We start from the raw sequence: 14,640 nt of genomic DNA on the forward strand, positions 1-14,640 counted from the left end.
TTTTTGAGATATGCATGTATATCATACAATATTTAATTTAATGAATAAGAATATATTTTTGGATAAAATCAACAGCAGTTATTATAAATATTTAATTATAATATACGTAATAACTCACAAAGCACATATTCTTCTTAATATAATAATGCACTGTAAATAATAAACCATATATGTATTACATAAAACAATGTTTTCTACTGAATCAAAACCAAATAACTTTTACCATTTTTAATTCATAAATATGCTTCAAATCATTATAAAATAACATAACACTCGTATATTTTTCATTCCCTTCTTATTTATTTTGATATTTGCTAGGAAAGTTGGTAGTAGTTGTTTAATAGGTATAGTTTCAGAAGGAAGGTACCAGTTATAGTTAAATAGCTTAACATATATTGCATTTTTAATGATATTAATGAGTATTTATAACTAAATATATAATAATATATCTGGTATCTATAATACACATTAACATGTAAAAACTATTTTAGTAACAAATATAACAAATATTTACCAATTTATAGATACTTATAGAGATTAAGTTATTATAATTATTTATTTATTTTAACTTGGTAAACTTATACATGATAAATAATTAAACTTTTAATATACGATTAATTATAAGTTTGCAAATTGATATACTTGTATTAAGAACGACCTACTCTTTGTAAGTTTGTAATGTGAGTAATGAGTCTCCGAGTCTAACTACAATAGTTAATAAATAGAATTGCACATTTATTTTCTACCGGTACCTACTTAACTGTTAACAATAATAGTAATAATGATAAATTAATTAAACTATCCTTTATATTTTTTTTTTTTTATCATTATTTAAAATTTAGCATTATTAAGTAGTTAAATAAATAACTGTGTCCTTCTATGTATACATGTAATGTTTGTCCATTAAAGCTGTTTTTGGTTTAGTTAATCTAGAGTTGCCATTTTTCCCTCTCTTGTCGTGTACCTATTAAAATATATTTGAACATTCTTCGTGAGTACAGTTTGATAAATAATAATAATGCATCATAGTAAATTACACATTGTTTCGTTGTGCGTGAAATAAATGTGCTGTATGAAACGCATGATTAAATTCGATTTAATCTTAATGCAAGTGAATCTTTATGTAATTCCGTAAAAGTTTGGTTTTTAGACGTATAATTACCGCAGCTCAATAATAATAATTATTTTTCAGTGTTTGTTTCATTGCTTGTGGAAATGGATGCCATTGAAATCTGATTAAATGCAAAAAATTGAAGCAAAAGCGCTAAATACGCCAAAGTAGTACAAAATCCCTGCAGAATAAATGTGATGGTAACAATATGTATAATGTATTTTTAAGTTATCGATAAACATCAACCATCGAAAACGTATATGTACTTACAGCATAAAATAACGTCATATTGATGTTTAAAACGCCAAATAATTCAAACTTGGACTTGATGGTATCAAGTTGATGTTGAAATAGAATTATCTGAAATTATATTTTTAATTATAAACATTACTTGTCGACATCATAAAAATAAAGATACAATCAAAGTCAATGACAACAATTTATGCGAGTTTGTTAAATCTATAATTTAATTGAATTTGTTCCGTCCTCACTTCTATAATTTGTTCACTTATTGTAAATTGTATACAGTAATACACGCATACCTTTACTCAAAGTAAGTTGGTTCTCCTAAACGCCGTTGGCTGATCTGCAAACATAATTATTAAAGTTTTTCAAGAACCTCTAATTATTATCACCGTATCAGTGCCGTCTGACAATATTGAATAGAAAACTTTTTGTTCTCCCCTCGAGTTCAATTAATACACATACCCACAACTACCTATATATTGTGTTTAAGCTGCTCACCAACTCTTCTCAGTTTTATATTAAACCTATTTTTTTTCTAATTAATTTTAACTTATTATGGGGTACACAATATTCAAACAAACTATTTTGCGTCCATCTAATTTAAAAATATGATTTTAGTAGGTACTTAGTTTCGTATTCAATTTGCTCACGGACCTTTTTACAAAACTGACTTATAAACAAACTCTAATATAATATAGATACTATCATAATTTTGTAAGACATACGTTTTTATTTTACCCGACGTTTTAATGTTTTTTCTTTACCTCGGGCATCAGTCTTCGGCTTGTAACGGGATTCAGAATCAACGAAAGAAAGCTGAGTGACAAACGTATTGGTAAAATCTAAACAAAGCAAGAATAAAAAAAACATATTAATTGTATGCAAAATCAAATACCATAATATTATGTTAATTACATATTATACCGAAATAATATAACAGTAATCATATGCTTACCTATTGTTAAAAATCACAACTTATGATACACCTACCTACCTACCTAACCTATCGTAGCTCGTTTAATATAAAAGATAAGTAGTGAACAAACATAATAAGACAGGATTATAATATATTATAATAATATATATTATTATATTATATTAATGTTTTATTGTTTACTATATTGTAATAAGTCTATCAAATTATGTTACTGTTGAAGTATTTACCGTTCAATAATGTGAGACAGCCGTCAAATAAATAATTCAAATTTATAATGAAAAATATCAAACAAGCTTCTACCAATTTCATGAAATAATTTTTAATATAAAAATATAACAACAATTTAAATTTAAAAACCACAAAACTTTATTTTTAAGTATGATGCTACAAATACTGAAATATGTGTAGAAATGGGATGGTAAATTTCAGAATATACTGTGTGACCCATTTAGGACGCTCATTAGTTCATAAAACGCTGAAGTTTTCGGAAATATTTCATTTACCTGCATAATTTTAATTAGTTGGGAAACAACATTTTTGTAAAAAAAAAAAATCATATTTCTTACTATTTTTATCACTATCATATATCTATAATTTTTAAGTTTCTTACTCGTATAATGAACATCACACGTTTTGATTTAATATTCCAAAGCAGAATGATACTCGGAGTATTTTGGTTCGTAAAAACAAAATTTCGGACAAATAGTTTATTACATGGGCTCAATAAATTTGTGTGTTCTCCAAAAAAAAAAAAATGTTAGTGAAATGCAGAAGACGTTTTTTACCGCGGTACGCAACTAGCAACCAGTAACCACTCCATCCCAAACACACCTTTTTGGTTACGTAATGTTCGCACAGGTAGAGGTACCAGAGCCGAATGATCCGAATGACGCAGTAACCCGACCACATGGCGGTGTTAGCGTAGTTTACGTGCTTCTTCTTCTCCCAAATGACGATGGTCACGTCGAACGCGATGCCATACATGTAGACGATGATGCGGAACACGCAGTCGAACATGCACAGCGACAGCGGCAACTGGAACAGGCGGTTGATGCGAGCGAACAGTTCCATGCAGGCGCGGTGCACGGCCCGCAGGTCGCGTATATCGGACGCGCTGAACGCGGGTATCCCCATCCGACCGGCCACCGGTCGGCCGCGGCCACCGTCCGCGGCCACGGACGCCCAGCATCTCCACCGCGGGTGTTCGGCCTTGTGCACCAGCGTCTTGATGTCGTCGTGCAGCGCACGGAGCCGAAGGTACAGCGACACACACATCAGGTAGAAGAACTGCTCGACGACGACGCACGTGATGTTCGACAGTGGCGGGAACAGGCAGATCAGTTTAGCCAAAGGGAACGTGAACCTGCAGCCCCATCGCAAACAGATAATACGATAATATCACAGTAACGACATTATAGTAGTTCGTACATATCGACCTATATGATAACAAGGGCAGAGGACTTGCGGCCATAAAAGTCACCAAATGATATGCATTTAAATACCCAAAATATGTGTTTATAAAAATGTATATATCTAAAGTACGAGTTTTAAGAATAAAACCAAGAATATTTTGAATTCGTTTTTTGCGTTTTATTTAACTAAATTTATTATTTTGAATTAGTTTAATTCGTTATAAATGTTACAACTTTAAGTATTAATTTTGTATAATTAACAGGCTTTTAGGAAAAACGTGAGCTGGGGCCAGGCAAAACCATACTATACGACAATAAATTACTAGTATTATTTAAAATAAAAATATTAGTGGAGAATAAATTGATAAAATTGTTAATGAAGTTAAGATTATAGGTTCCAAAGAGTATAAAATCGAAGAAATACGTCTTTATGTGCAAAATAAAATTTAAAAACTAGCTTTCATAACCAAAATATGGTTCTACATTGGCAATCCGCGTCATCCTTACTGCAAGGGGCTCGATGGCAGCATATCTGCGCTGTATGTTACATCGTTACCTGCATATTGGAACCTAAAACGGCAATGATTAAGTGAAAAAAAATAGATATGGAATTAGAAATTAATGCAACAGAAGAGACATGAAAATTCTGTTTTACTCAAGAGGAACAATTTTTAAGAAGATCTAAATTTTCTTTTTACTTTTCAATTTTCAGCTATAGGGAAGACAACATTGCAAAGAAATAAGAACGGAAGAATAATCACACAGCGACCAATTTTGAATACACAACCAAAAAATACCCAACATACGTTTACGTTGTACATGTTCTAAAAGATAAATTTAATTAACTTCAAGTGGATCACATAATACAGATGGATATCCGGATACCTGCTCCAAGACAGATTCATATTCGGATACTTCAAGAAAATCGTTCACTGTACAAATATTAAAGTCAATTAGGCAATCGATTAAGTGATCGGCACATTAGATTTAATCTGAGCACAAACACGTTTAATGGAAAGGCGTCAGCGCCTTAAAACAAGATGATATGGGTACCTAGGTACATAATATGAATATAATATTCACATACTGTTTTATATTGACATAGTGACGTAATGGATCCAACCCTCGCGCAGTAGTCAGAATATGCAAATGGATATCAGCACATCCCACTAATTTTTTAGATCAGTTTTTTAAGTGATGCATTCCTCGGTGAAAAAATTTAATATTAAACTATATAATAGTGTGCGTTAATGAAGCGTTCGTAAAAACTGCTATGTTTTTAAATTAAAAGAGCTATTTTTTGTACAAAAAATATATGGCCGTAACCCATAAGTAGTTTTTTTTTAACGAAGGAGCTCTTCTATGTTTATATAAAAGTGCTATGAATATATTTACGCAATTTTAATATTCATCTACATCCCACTTGTTTCAAACCATGTCGACCACTAATTACATGAATATACATTAAGTGAATAGTATTACAATATACATAGGTACACTGTACTTGATATAATAATGTGTATGATTGTATGAACTTATTAGTTTTTATTCAATTACTTTACTACTTATAAATAAGAACTTGCGACATTATCCTTCCTTGTTATTATTCCAATAATTTGTTATTTTTAAAGTTTTTTATTCTATAGTTATATACTTATACATTTTGAACATTTCAAATATTTCAAATTTAAATATTTCTCTTTTAACGCTGATACCTGAACAGCACGAATTATTAATATTATTATATTATAATCCTATATATTAAAAAATAAATCGATTGTTAATACATGTAATTTAAGTACCTATTTAACACAAGTTTAACAATAATAATTAATAATTATTCATGAAATAGATTCAAAATGTAAAAATGTAAAAGTGTAAAAATTATTAATTAAGACGTCTAGAAATAAAAATCCTGTGTTCACGGAGCTATTTAAATTTAAATATCAGTAAAAATATTACCTCATTTTAATTGTTTCATACTTATTTGTTATCGTTACTCTATATACAATTGAATGATATAATATAGCCTATAGTCTATAATAGGTTAGAAAAACGTTTTCGGGTCATGTAGCACTTTGTAATCATAGGTTAAAAAAAAATGAATGTGCCAGTAATATAAATGTTCATATAGGTACCTAAAAGCAATTTTTCACAGAGTCATGGGAATAAAAATTATCACTGGACTTGTTTTCAATTTGAATATAATATCAGTTGTATATTTTGTTTCTCTTGTAGTCTTAACTGTTCTAATGAAACACAAACTGAAATATCTTTATTCATCTATGTATAATTCCTATGCTTTGATTTGAAATGATTCTTTGTTTAAAATAAACTTTCACAAATTGTGTATGTTGACACGAATATTGAATTTATGTGAAATGAGCCAATTGTCTTCAAATAAAAAAGTAGTATGTCTGCAATCAGAGAGTTCCACAGTTATTATAATTGATAACTTTATTTTTTAGAAATAATTTTGTTAACTTTTTTCTTTCCACTAAACGCGAGATTAAACAATGGAATAAAAAAAAATTTAGAGGGTAGTAAAAATGTTGCCATCTGTGGTTCCTAGGTAGCCATATACATATGATAATAAGATTCTTGTGCAATCGAGTGTTATTTTTTAGAGGTCTAGAAACAAATATCAGAAATATCACATAATACCATCTCTCAAATATTAATTGTCCACAAGAAACAATTATGTATTAGCCACTATAAACGTACAGCGCGTCGTTGTTCGAGGTACAGAGCTGTGTAGAATCCTTAAAAGAAATCAGGATTTATTTTTGACAGTATATATCTACAGTACTCACAATTCACATAATATTATAATTGTCTATATAATATATTATTTAATGTTAAACTCGGCCACAGTACATTGTAATAATATAAATACATATAGGTTTCTTGGTTTGTCCCGGTGACGACGCTTTCAACATTATCATAATATAGTATAGTAGAATATACCATCTACGATAATATTGCATGCACAAGTGCTCAATACTACAATAAATTGTACCCTATTAGAAGTGAGAAATTTGTGTTACTACCAACAACATAACATAATAATGGGTACTTGTTGTACCGACGTTCAGTGTAGTTTAATAATTTTTACAGTTTAATCGGAAATTATACATAACATTATGTCATGAGCACGTGTCTAATCTTTCAGGTGCGTTACCTGACGCCATTGATCTACGTATAGTGTATACCTAAATTAATAATAATAATAATTTAAAATTTGGCCTGGTATGGGGCGCGGTGTTTGGCCTCAGTCACATACGTGTTCTGAGACTAAGCATCAGCCGGTGTCACTAGTTCCCGGAAGGATGACCTGCACAAGGGTTTTAGTGAAAAATCCTCGCCACATATACGAGTACACGTGTTCTAACCAATATTACCCGTTTGGATATTTTGAGAAATTTAATTTACCGGGAAAGAAATTTTAATTGCCAAGAGAACATTGAGTCTTTGATGACCAAAATGTTTATTACTCGCCTATTTTAAATGATAGTATTTACCGATATAATATGATAGCTGACATGTTTTTTTCTGAAAATACACAGGTTTTCTGAATGGCGTTTAGTGTTTACTGTTTAGGTTAAATAGGAATTTCGTGTTTTCATGATATTTCTTATACTTCTTGTATGGACTTTGTTGCATCAGCTTAAAATTTATAAAAATTAGAAAATTATCCATGAATAACCGTAAATCCGCATTTTATCATTACCAATTATCATTCATATAAGTTTGAACTAATCTTTGAGCAGAATTTTTTTTTTGGTTATTGTAATAAATATACTAACACTCTCATTATAGAATAGTTTGTAGATACGTACCAAACCTAAACTACTTAACGCGTAGTGATGGTTTATTAGCTTAACCAATGACATCCATAAAATATACATTTGGTAATTGTTTTTTTAACTGCAATTAAATGTTTTTAAATTTTTTATGCTTATAAAAATATTTGGATATATTTGGTAGTGTTGATATTATTTATTAAGTAACTTAAAACATATCAGTAATTAATGTTTAATTACATTTTTAAATCTTAAGTATAAAAAAAGAAATTTCGTTAACTATATGCGCAAATAGTATACTTTTTCAACATTTTCTTGATTTTGACGAATATTACGAAATTATGAACTCAAGGTTACATAATTATATAATATAAGAGATGTGGGTTCAATGCACTAAAATATAAAAATACAAGCACTATAAATATACTTATTTTAAATTCAGAAATAAATTCCCCAATGTTCAAATAAACATAAGATTCACCAAAGCCCCCGATTGGTAATATTGGCTATTATTATAATAGTAGCCGGTGTTATCAAGAATTTAAGAAGGTGTCATCGAACTATGTGTTTTCTCTTATCAATCACACACGACATAGAAAATTTGCTTTCATAAAATCCAAACTCCTTGTGTTGTTATCTGTCAGGTTTAATATTAGAGTGAATTGAGTAATATTGACCTATGTCCTATTACCTATCAAACTAATAATCAAGTTGCAACATTTTACATACTTACTATAAATCGTATGAAGATTTAAATAAATGTAAAAAAAGCCAAAGTAAGTGTAGCACAGATAACGTTCTCAAATTTAAGTTTGAAATCAGATAAATCCACGCAATAAACTAAAGCTATAACTGCTAACAACAAATATTTCGTTCTACTGAACGCAAATTTGCTATGCTGTGAGTGGGTTTGGAGAGACAAATCATATATTATGATGACATCCTCTTAATGCAGGGTCTTCCAGAAAAACGGGAAAATATGAAATAAATAAGCAAATTTATTTCTGCATTATTTTTATCGAGAACAGAAACTAAATTATATATATCATTATAAGAGTCAAAATAGGTTGAGAATCTCTTGTTTTTAAATCGATATCTGTTAGCCGATGGTGTCCATTGGTAGGTACATATCAACTTAACCTAACATAACCGTTTTTGTAAAACCCTTTTCGGCTAGTTGTGATCCTACCCCGGTGATAAATGATGACAAAATGGCAGATACTTGTGCTTACAGAGATACCATCTTGACCAACCCATAACCGGCTACAGTATATAGTTCTGCCCACACTGTCAAAACCGTCCGGGTTCTCCTGGAAGACCCTGTGTTCGTGGGACGTGGGTGGGTCGATCGACCACCGCTGGACACTGACTTGTACGTGACTAAGACGAAGTACATGGCGAACTCGTAGGCGACGAACAGCACGACGGCGTACGCGGAGAAGTGCTGCCAGACGCCGGTGACGTGGCCCAGCTGACACAGGTCGAAGAAGCACTCGTTGGTGGCGCGGATGACGGACGGCCACAGCATGTGCGCTTGGCACACGGCCGTGGCCGCGATCCCGGCGAACATCATGTACACGAACAGCTCCTCGATGTCCAGCACCCGGGTGGCCAGCAACTTCTTGGCCAGCTTCTGGTAGTTCTTCAGGTTCCGGATGGACACGACGCTGACGGCCAGCGACACCAGCCAGTAGAGCGCCGTGTGGAACGCCTTGAGCGCCACTCCCGGCCAGTGGACCCGGAAGCGTCGGGACGGCGGGCCCGGTGTCCGCGCCGCCGGAAACACGCCGAACAGGTAAGCGCAGACGTGCAGTGGCCGATGGAGTTTCATGGTGCAGGCGCAAAGTCGTCCTGTCGTCGCGAGTTGGTGAACAGCAGTAAGTGTCGATACGTCCAAGCGTGCGGTGTGTATGCTGTGTGTGTGTGTGTGTGTGTGTGTGTGTGTGTGTGTGTGTGTGGTCGGAACGCGCCATACGCGTGCGCGAAAGACACAAAAAAACCGTCACAATAAACGCCGTATAATAGTATAGTAAGATTCCCCCCCCCCCCACTATAGACACCACTGCTAAAAGATATGTTACAAAAGGTGTTGTAATAATTATTTACGTTTTAACGAATATTTATAAGCTGCTAAAAATAATAAAAATCAAATTCACTACCTACCCACAGGTAAATTATTGAAAGATTGACAAGACAGTTTATAACTTGAATTTTATGGGAGAAATGAATTTTTTTAAATATTCACTCATATTTAAATGATGTGTAATATAACTATGTGTAATTTGAGGGCATCGTAAAAAATTATCTTTGTATCCACTCGGTATAACTGCAGCACGGCGATCTATTTAACTGCGGATCACGGTCGTACATTTTTTAGTCAATTGTTCTGTTTTTCAATAATAGTAAAAAATGTCTTCGCTTACTATGATTAAAATTTAAAATTATACAGTTATAGTTTTACAAATAAACAACCTACAAATTAATTATTTTTTAGATTTTAATTTTGTTTTCAATAATTTCAACTTTCAAGTATTTACAACATATATGTTTCAATCTCAGTATCTATCTTCTAATCGGAAGCACAGTATTTTTTTAAAATTGTATTGTATAGGGCAGTTAGGTACAGAATATTTTTCGTTGTCTTGCTTTATATCTTTTATTTTATTAAACGTAATTCTACGTTTAGATGACCGAAATAAAATCCAAAGGATATCCCGTAAGAGCGGTGATCCACGTGGAAACATACTAATTAAGACTTTAAATTAATGTTAATAAAATTTTAAAAAAGTTCATAGTAGATTAGTTCTATATTTGATGTATTATTTTATACATCAACAATTTAAAAAAAGGGTTTTCGTTTCTGATAGTAAAATAAAAAACATGCATGAATTGTAATCAGAGACGTACGCGGAAGATAATAAATTCCTTCATTTGTGTCTTTGGTACTTCCACCTCAACGCATTTAAATGTATTTGCTTATAACATCCCCCCCTCAATTGAAAATCTCTAGGCACGCCACTGATTTCAATTTAAAAAATTTTAAGTACCTAGAAACCACTATGACCAGAAAAGTAAATAATACATATATGGGCAATATACTAATACATACAATTATGGGCTATAATAATATGCGGTAAATTAGTATAGTACCAAATAGTATTTCGGAGTTCAAAGTGGGTAAGTTAAATCATTTACAAAAAATAAAAAACATAATAATTTTATAATAATTAAAGTAGTGTAGCCTAGTTTTAAACCAATCACCTAGTAGTACCAAGTAATTTGAAAAGTACAAGTACAATGTCATATTAACATAATATATCAAAATAATACTTAATACCCATAATATATAAACTAGTCTTCACCGCGTGGACTACAATGGTCGAGCTTTTAACGTGACCTAAAAACGTCGTTTTTTATGTTAGTCATCGTTGTGTTGATGTTGTATTGCAGCGTTTTCCGTATTATTATTATTATTATTATTATATTGTTGCTGTTGTTTATGATTCGAATCCCCGTACCGAGTAGATGTTTTTTTTAGCGGCAAACAATAAAAAAAACCGCTTCTCAACCAAAACGCCTATAGTTTTATAGCGACGCCGTAAGCAATGTTTTTATGGTGTTTTCCTTTGAACTGCCAATTTAAAAAGATAAATTTTTTTCGGTCCTTATCCATAGTACACGATGCAAACGATTTGCAAGTTTGCAACAATACATATTATCATACACAAACTCGCATTATATTGTATACATAATACACAATGCCTTAACGGATAGTATGTGAGCACAGTTGTCGAGCGTTTTAAACTCTTGCAAATTATTTGAGTAGACATATTTAAGAATTTTTATAGTAATTAGAATAGTTTAAATTAAGTATTTTACTGTCTTGGACTTATTTGGACTCCAAAACTAAAGAATTTTCATAAATTAAAAGAATTATATATTCCTAAAATTGTTAAATATTTATTTATTTCATAATATTTTGTTAACAAAGGTTTACTGTTTGATAAATAAAAATAATTTTAATATTTATAACTGCAAAATTTTTAAATGTCGTATATTTCTGACCCATTTGTATAGGTACTTATATAAATAGTGACACCATCATCGGATTACATTGCCGTATGAATGTTAATCAAACGATACAGACTTTGTTTGTTAATGGATTTGATGATAAATATAATGAAATACCTATATCGAATGGATAGGCATAGAAAATAGATATAGTCTTAAATGCATGCCGTTTTAAATGGTAACGTAATGTTATATTATCATAGTTAATAAGATTTACTACACGTCTTCGTGCTTCATTGTGATGCTGTTAATGGAACTATGAAGTTAATACAGAATAAGACCTAGACATTTTTTTAAACAATACGAAAGAGGCAGATAGATCACGAAAATGAAAACGTAGATAAGAATAACGGGGGATTCAATTAAAATAACTTTTATTGATGTTGATTTCATTAGCATTCATCTTCCATTAGAGTTTATACTACATGCTTTAAATTAAAGATTTGGTTAAGTTAATATTTCGTAATTTAAAATATACCAATTTTATTCAATAATATTAGAATTATCGAGGAAATTATTGAATACCGATAGGTGCTTGCATGAAGATTGCTTCATACAACACAATTTGTTTTGAAAAAAAGTTGGCTTCGGTTTGACATTTCATTATAAACGAAATTTCAATATTAGAATTACTTCATAATAACATCTTATAACTCACCGCTCTACGCTGTTTGATTGAAACCAAAAGTTAATTCAACACATTGAAAAAGCACATAAACGGTTTCATATACATTTCAACAATAAACTGTTAGTATACGAAATTCGTTTTTTTTTTACTAGACATTTACTGTAGTAAAAAGTTTAATATTTTATATTCGTTTTCAATTATTCACCTTAACAAAATATTCGACTTTAATTCGAATTCAAATAATAACAACATCAATCGTGCTCCCGCCATAATATTATTGGAAATCTGACGATTGACGAGATTTATAACTTATAAATAAAATTCTCCGGTCACAGTGTTTATTATTGAATTCCTCCGAAACGGCCGATTTTCATGAAAGTTTTAGAGTATATTTTGTAGGTCTGAGAATAGAGCATAATACATTTTTTAAGCCCATTGGTGTTATGGGTGGCTCACACAAATTATTTTTTAATATTTAACGTGTAAATTTCATGATAATAATAATAATAATAATAATAATAATACTCAATCAGCTGCGTACAACTACATTATGGTTACCGAATATTAGTATCGATAACTTTTAAATAAAGAGAAAGAGAAGAAGAAAAAAAGTGAATAATGCCAACAAGACGAAATTGGCAGTATTTGAGCAGTCGAACAAATGCAGCTAGAAACATGATAAATAGAAGAGCACAAAAAACAGACGAACAAATCCACTGCCATATTACGAATGTGTGTGTGAGTATTGCTCAATTTCTTGAATCTCAATCACAAGAGGTACGAGTTAAACGCAAAGTACAACGATGGTTGGGTCAAAGACAAGTCTGTCGTAAAGTATTTTTCCTCCTCCTACTCCCAACTTTTGTCGCTCAAACAGATATTTTGAGATTCAAAAAGGAAATTTTTGTTTATAAGTGGTGGCTATTGGTCATTGGAGAAATTGGTATTTTTTTTGTTGCTTATTGGTGAGGTTAATCTGGTAAATCAGGTATAAGCGTGCATAAAATTTAATTTTCGCAAATAGCCTACCAAGGTGTCTGAATCGCACTTATATCCGCACGTCGGCGAGTCCGCAACCAAAATAAAAACGAATAAATAAAAATAAAACATATTATTTGTACAGAGTACGCATAAAGTGGGGTCTATGTTGCCTACCTGTTAATATACTGCTCTATCACCGCCGAGTCTCATATACAGTTGGCGTTTTAACGGGCATCTAAGTGACCGGGATCAGCTAGTTAAGCATAAATATATAATATAATAATATGGATATATTATATTATTATGCTGTTGGGTACCTACATACTATTGCGCCGTTATGACATTCAAAAATATAGAGTAAGTAGAACAATAACTTTCCGTGTTTACATTGGTTTCATAGTATTCGTGTTCGTAACTAAACAATAATACATTCATAAAAATATATATTATCATTGCGATATTATTGAATGAAGTAGAAATTAAAAGTTAATTTAATTTAATATTTTAAATTAAAGTCAACTTTTCAATTTTTCAATTAAATATAATATTATTTCTTAAATTGATTTAAGCTATAGTAGGTATCAATATTTTAATAGCAAACAATATATATCTTACTATAAACTAACCACATTAATTTTGAACTACGTGACTTTGTGTCAAACTCTTAAAAACAGTTTAAGCACTTGAACACCAATTAATTATAAATTTAGATTTCTATCTGTTTGTTTCCATAAAATAAAATAAAAATCATGTGAACCATCTATTGATTCTTTTTCTTGTTTCATAAAAAGTAAAGTTATAAACAAATGTTATCTTTATTTAACGAGTATAATCTATTCGATTATAATATTGAGTTAAAAAAAATCTTTTTATAATATCGGAAAAACTTTACTAAATATCATTTGAAATGTCTTATATTTTTTTAGTTTTTTACTGTCAATACCAAATATCTAATTACGGCTAATAGTGATTATAATTATTAATCATTCTACAATTAATTATTTACTAATTGATAAGTATGCCATCGGATGATTAAAAAATTATCAATTTATGTTATTCCACTGTAACTTGGGAACTTGAAACAATAAAAAAATATCTACAAAAATAAGTTCTTAGTTTCTAATAGTAATCATCATATTATTGAAACACTGCAAAAAAAAAAAATAATGTAATAATGTAAATGAAACTTGAAAGAAAATAAATGTATAAGAAGAGAGAAGAATAATGAAGAATATTATATTATATTTTTCTTCTGTTAATAAGTGGATTTTACGCATAAAAATATATATTATCATAAAAATGAGCTTTAAAAATTCATTGTCCAAGAAAAAGTAGCAAATGCAATAACAATGTCTATCATGATGGTATTATTCATACCTATAAAATCTTTCGTTCTTTAATTTTCTTTAAATTGAATTAACATTGTTCTATAGCATAAAGAAATTCTAATT

General features: G+C 30.6%; 1 protein-coding gene across 2 annotated transcripts; it reads right to left on the bottom strand.

Moving 5' to 3' along the window:
- Positions 1 to 647: 647 nt before the first annotated feature.
- On the bottom strand, positions 648 to 9,355 carry LOC111030042. 2 transcript variants are annotated; one of them, XM_022309391.1, is made up of 6 exons: positions 8,880 to 9,355; positions 3,126 to 3,657; positions 2,122 to 2,199; positions 1,382 to 1,471; positions 1,038 to 1,292; positions 648 to 964 (listed from the first exon to the last, which is right to left on the bottom strand). In XM_022309391.1, the coding sequence occupies exons 1-5, from the start codon at positions 9,338 to 9,340 to the stop codon at positions 1,182 to 1,184; spliced, it is 1,272 nt and encodes a 423-aa protein (XP_022165083.1). In that variant the 5' UTR covers positions 9,341 to 9,355; the 3' UTR covers positions 648 to 964; positions 1,038 to 1,181. The 2 variants fall into 2 exon arrangements, 1 of the variants encoding a protein (XP_022165083.1); XR_002604066.1 differs by lacking the exons at positions 2,122 to 2,199; positions 3,126 to 3,657; positions 8,880 to 9,355 and having other exon boundaries at positions 1,163 to 1,292; positions 1,382 to 1,467.
- Between the last annotated feature and the right edge of the window lie 5,285 nt (positions 9,356 to 14,640).

Source organism: Myzus persicae, unplaced genomic scaffold (assembly GCF_001856785.1).
Source record: "Myzus persicae strain clone G006 unplaced genomic scaffold, MPER_G0061.0, whole genome shotgun sequence".
In the NCBI taxonomy this organism is placed as follows: Eukaryota; Metazoa; Arthropoda; class Insecta; order Hemiptera; family Aphididae; genus Myzus; species Myzus persicae.

Coding starts and splice junctions, on each gene's coding strand:
- LOC111030042 (XM_022309391.1), bottom strand. CDS start 9,340: ATGAAACTCCATCGGCCACTGCACGTCTGCGCTTACCTGTTCGGCGTG. Junction 2,200..3,125: donor AACATTACGTAACCAAAAAG/GTGTGTTTGGGA, acceptor TGCTTTGTTTAG/ATTTTACCAATACGTTTGTC. Junction 1,293..1,381: donor ATATGACGTTATTTTATGCT/GTAAGTACATAT, acceptor TTTATTCTGCAG/GGATTTTGTACTACTTTGGC.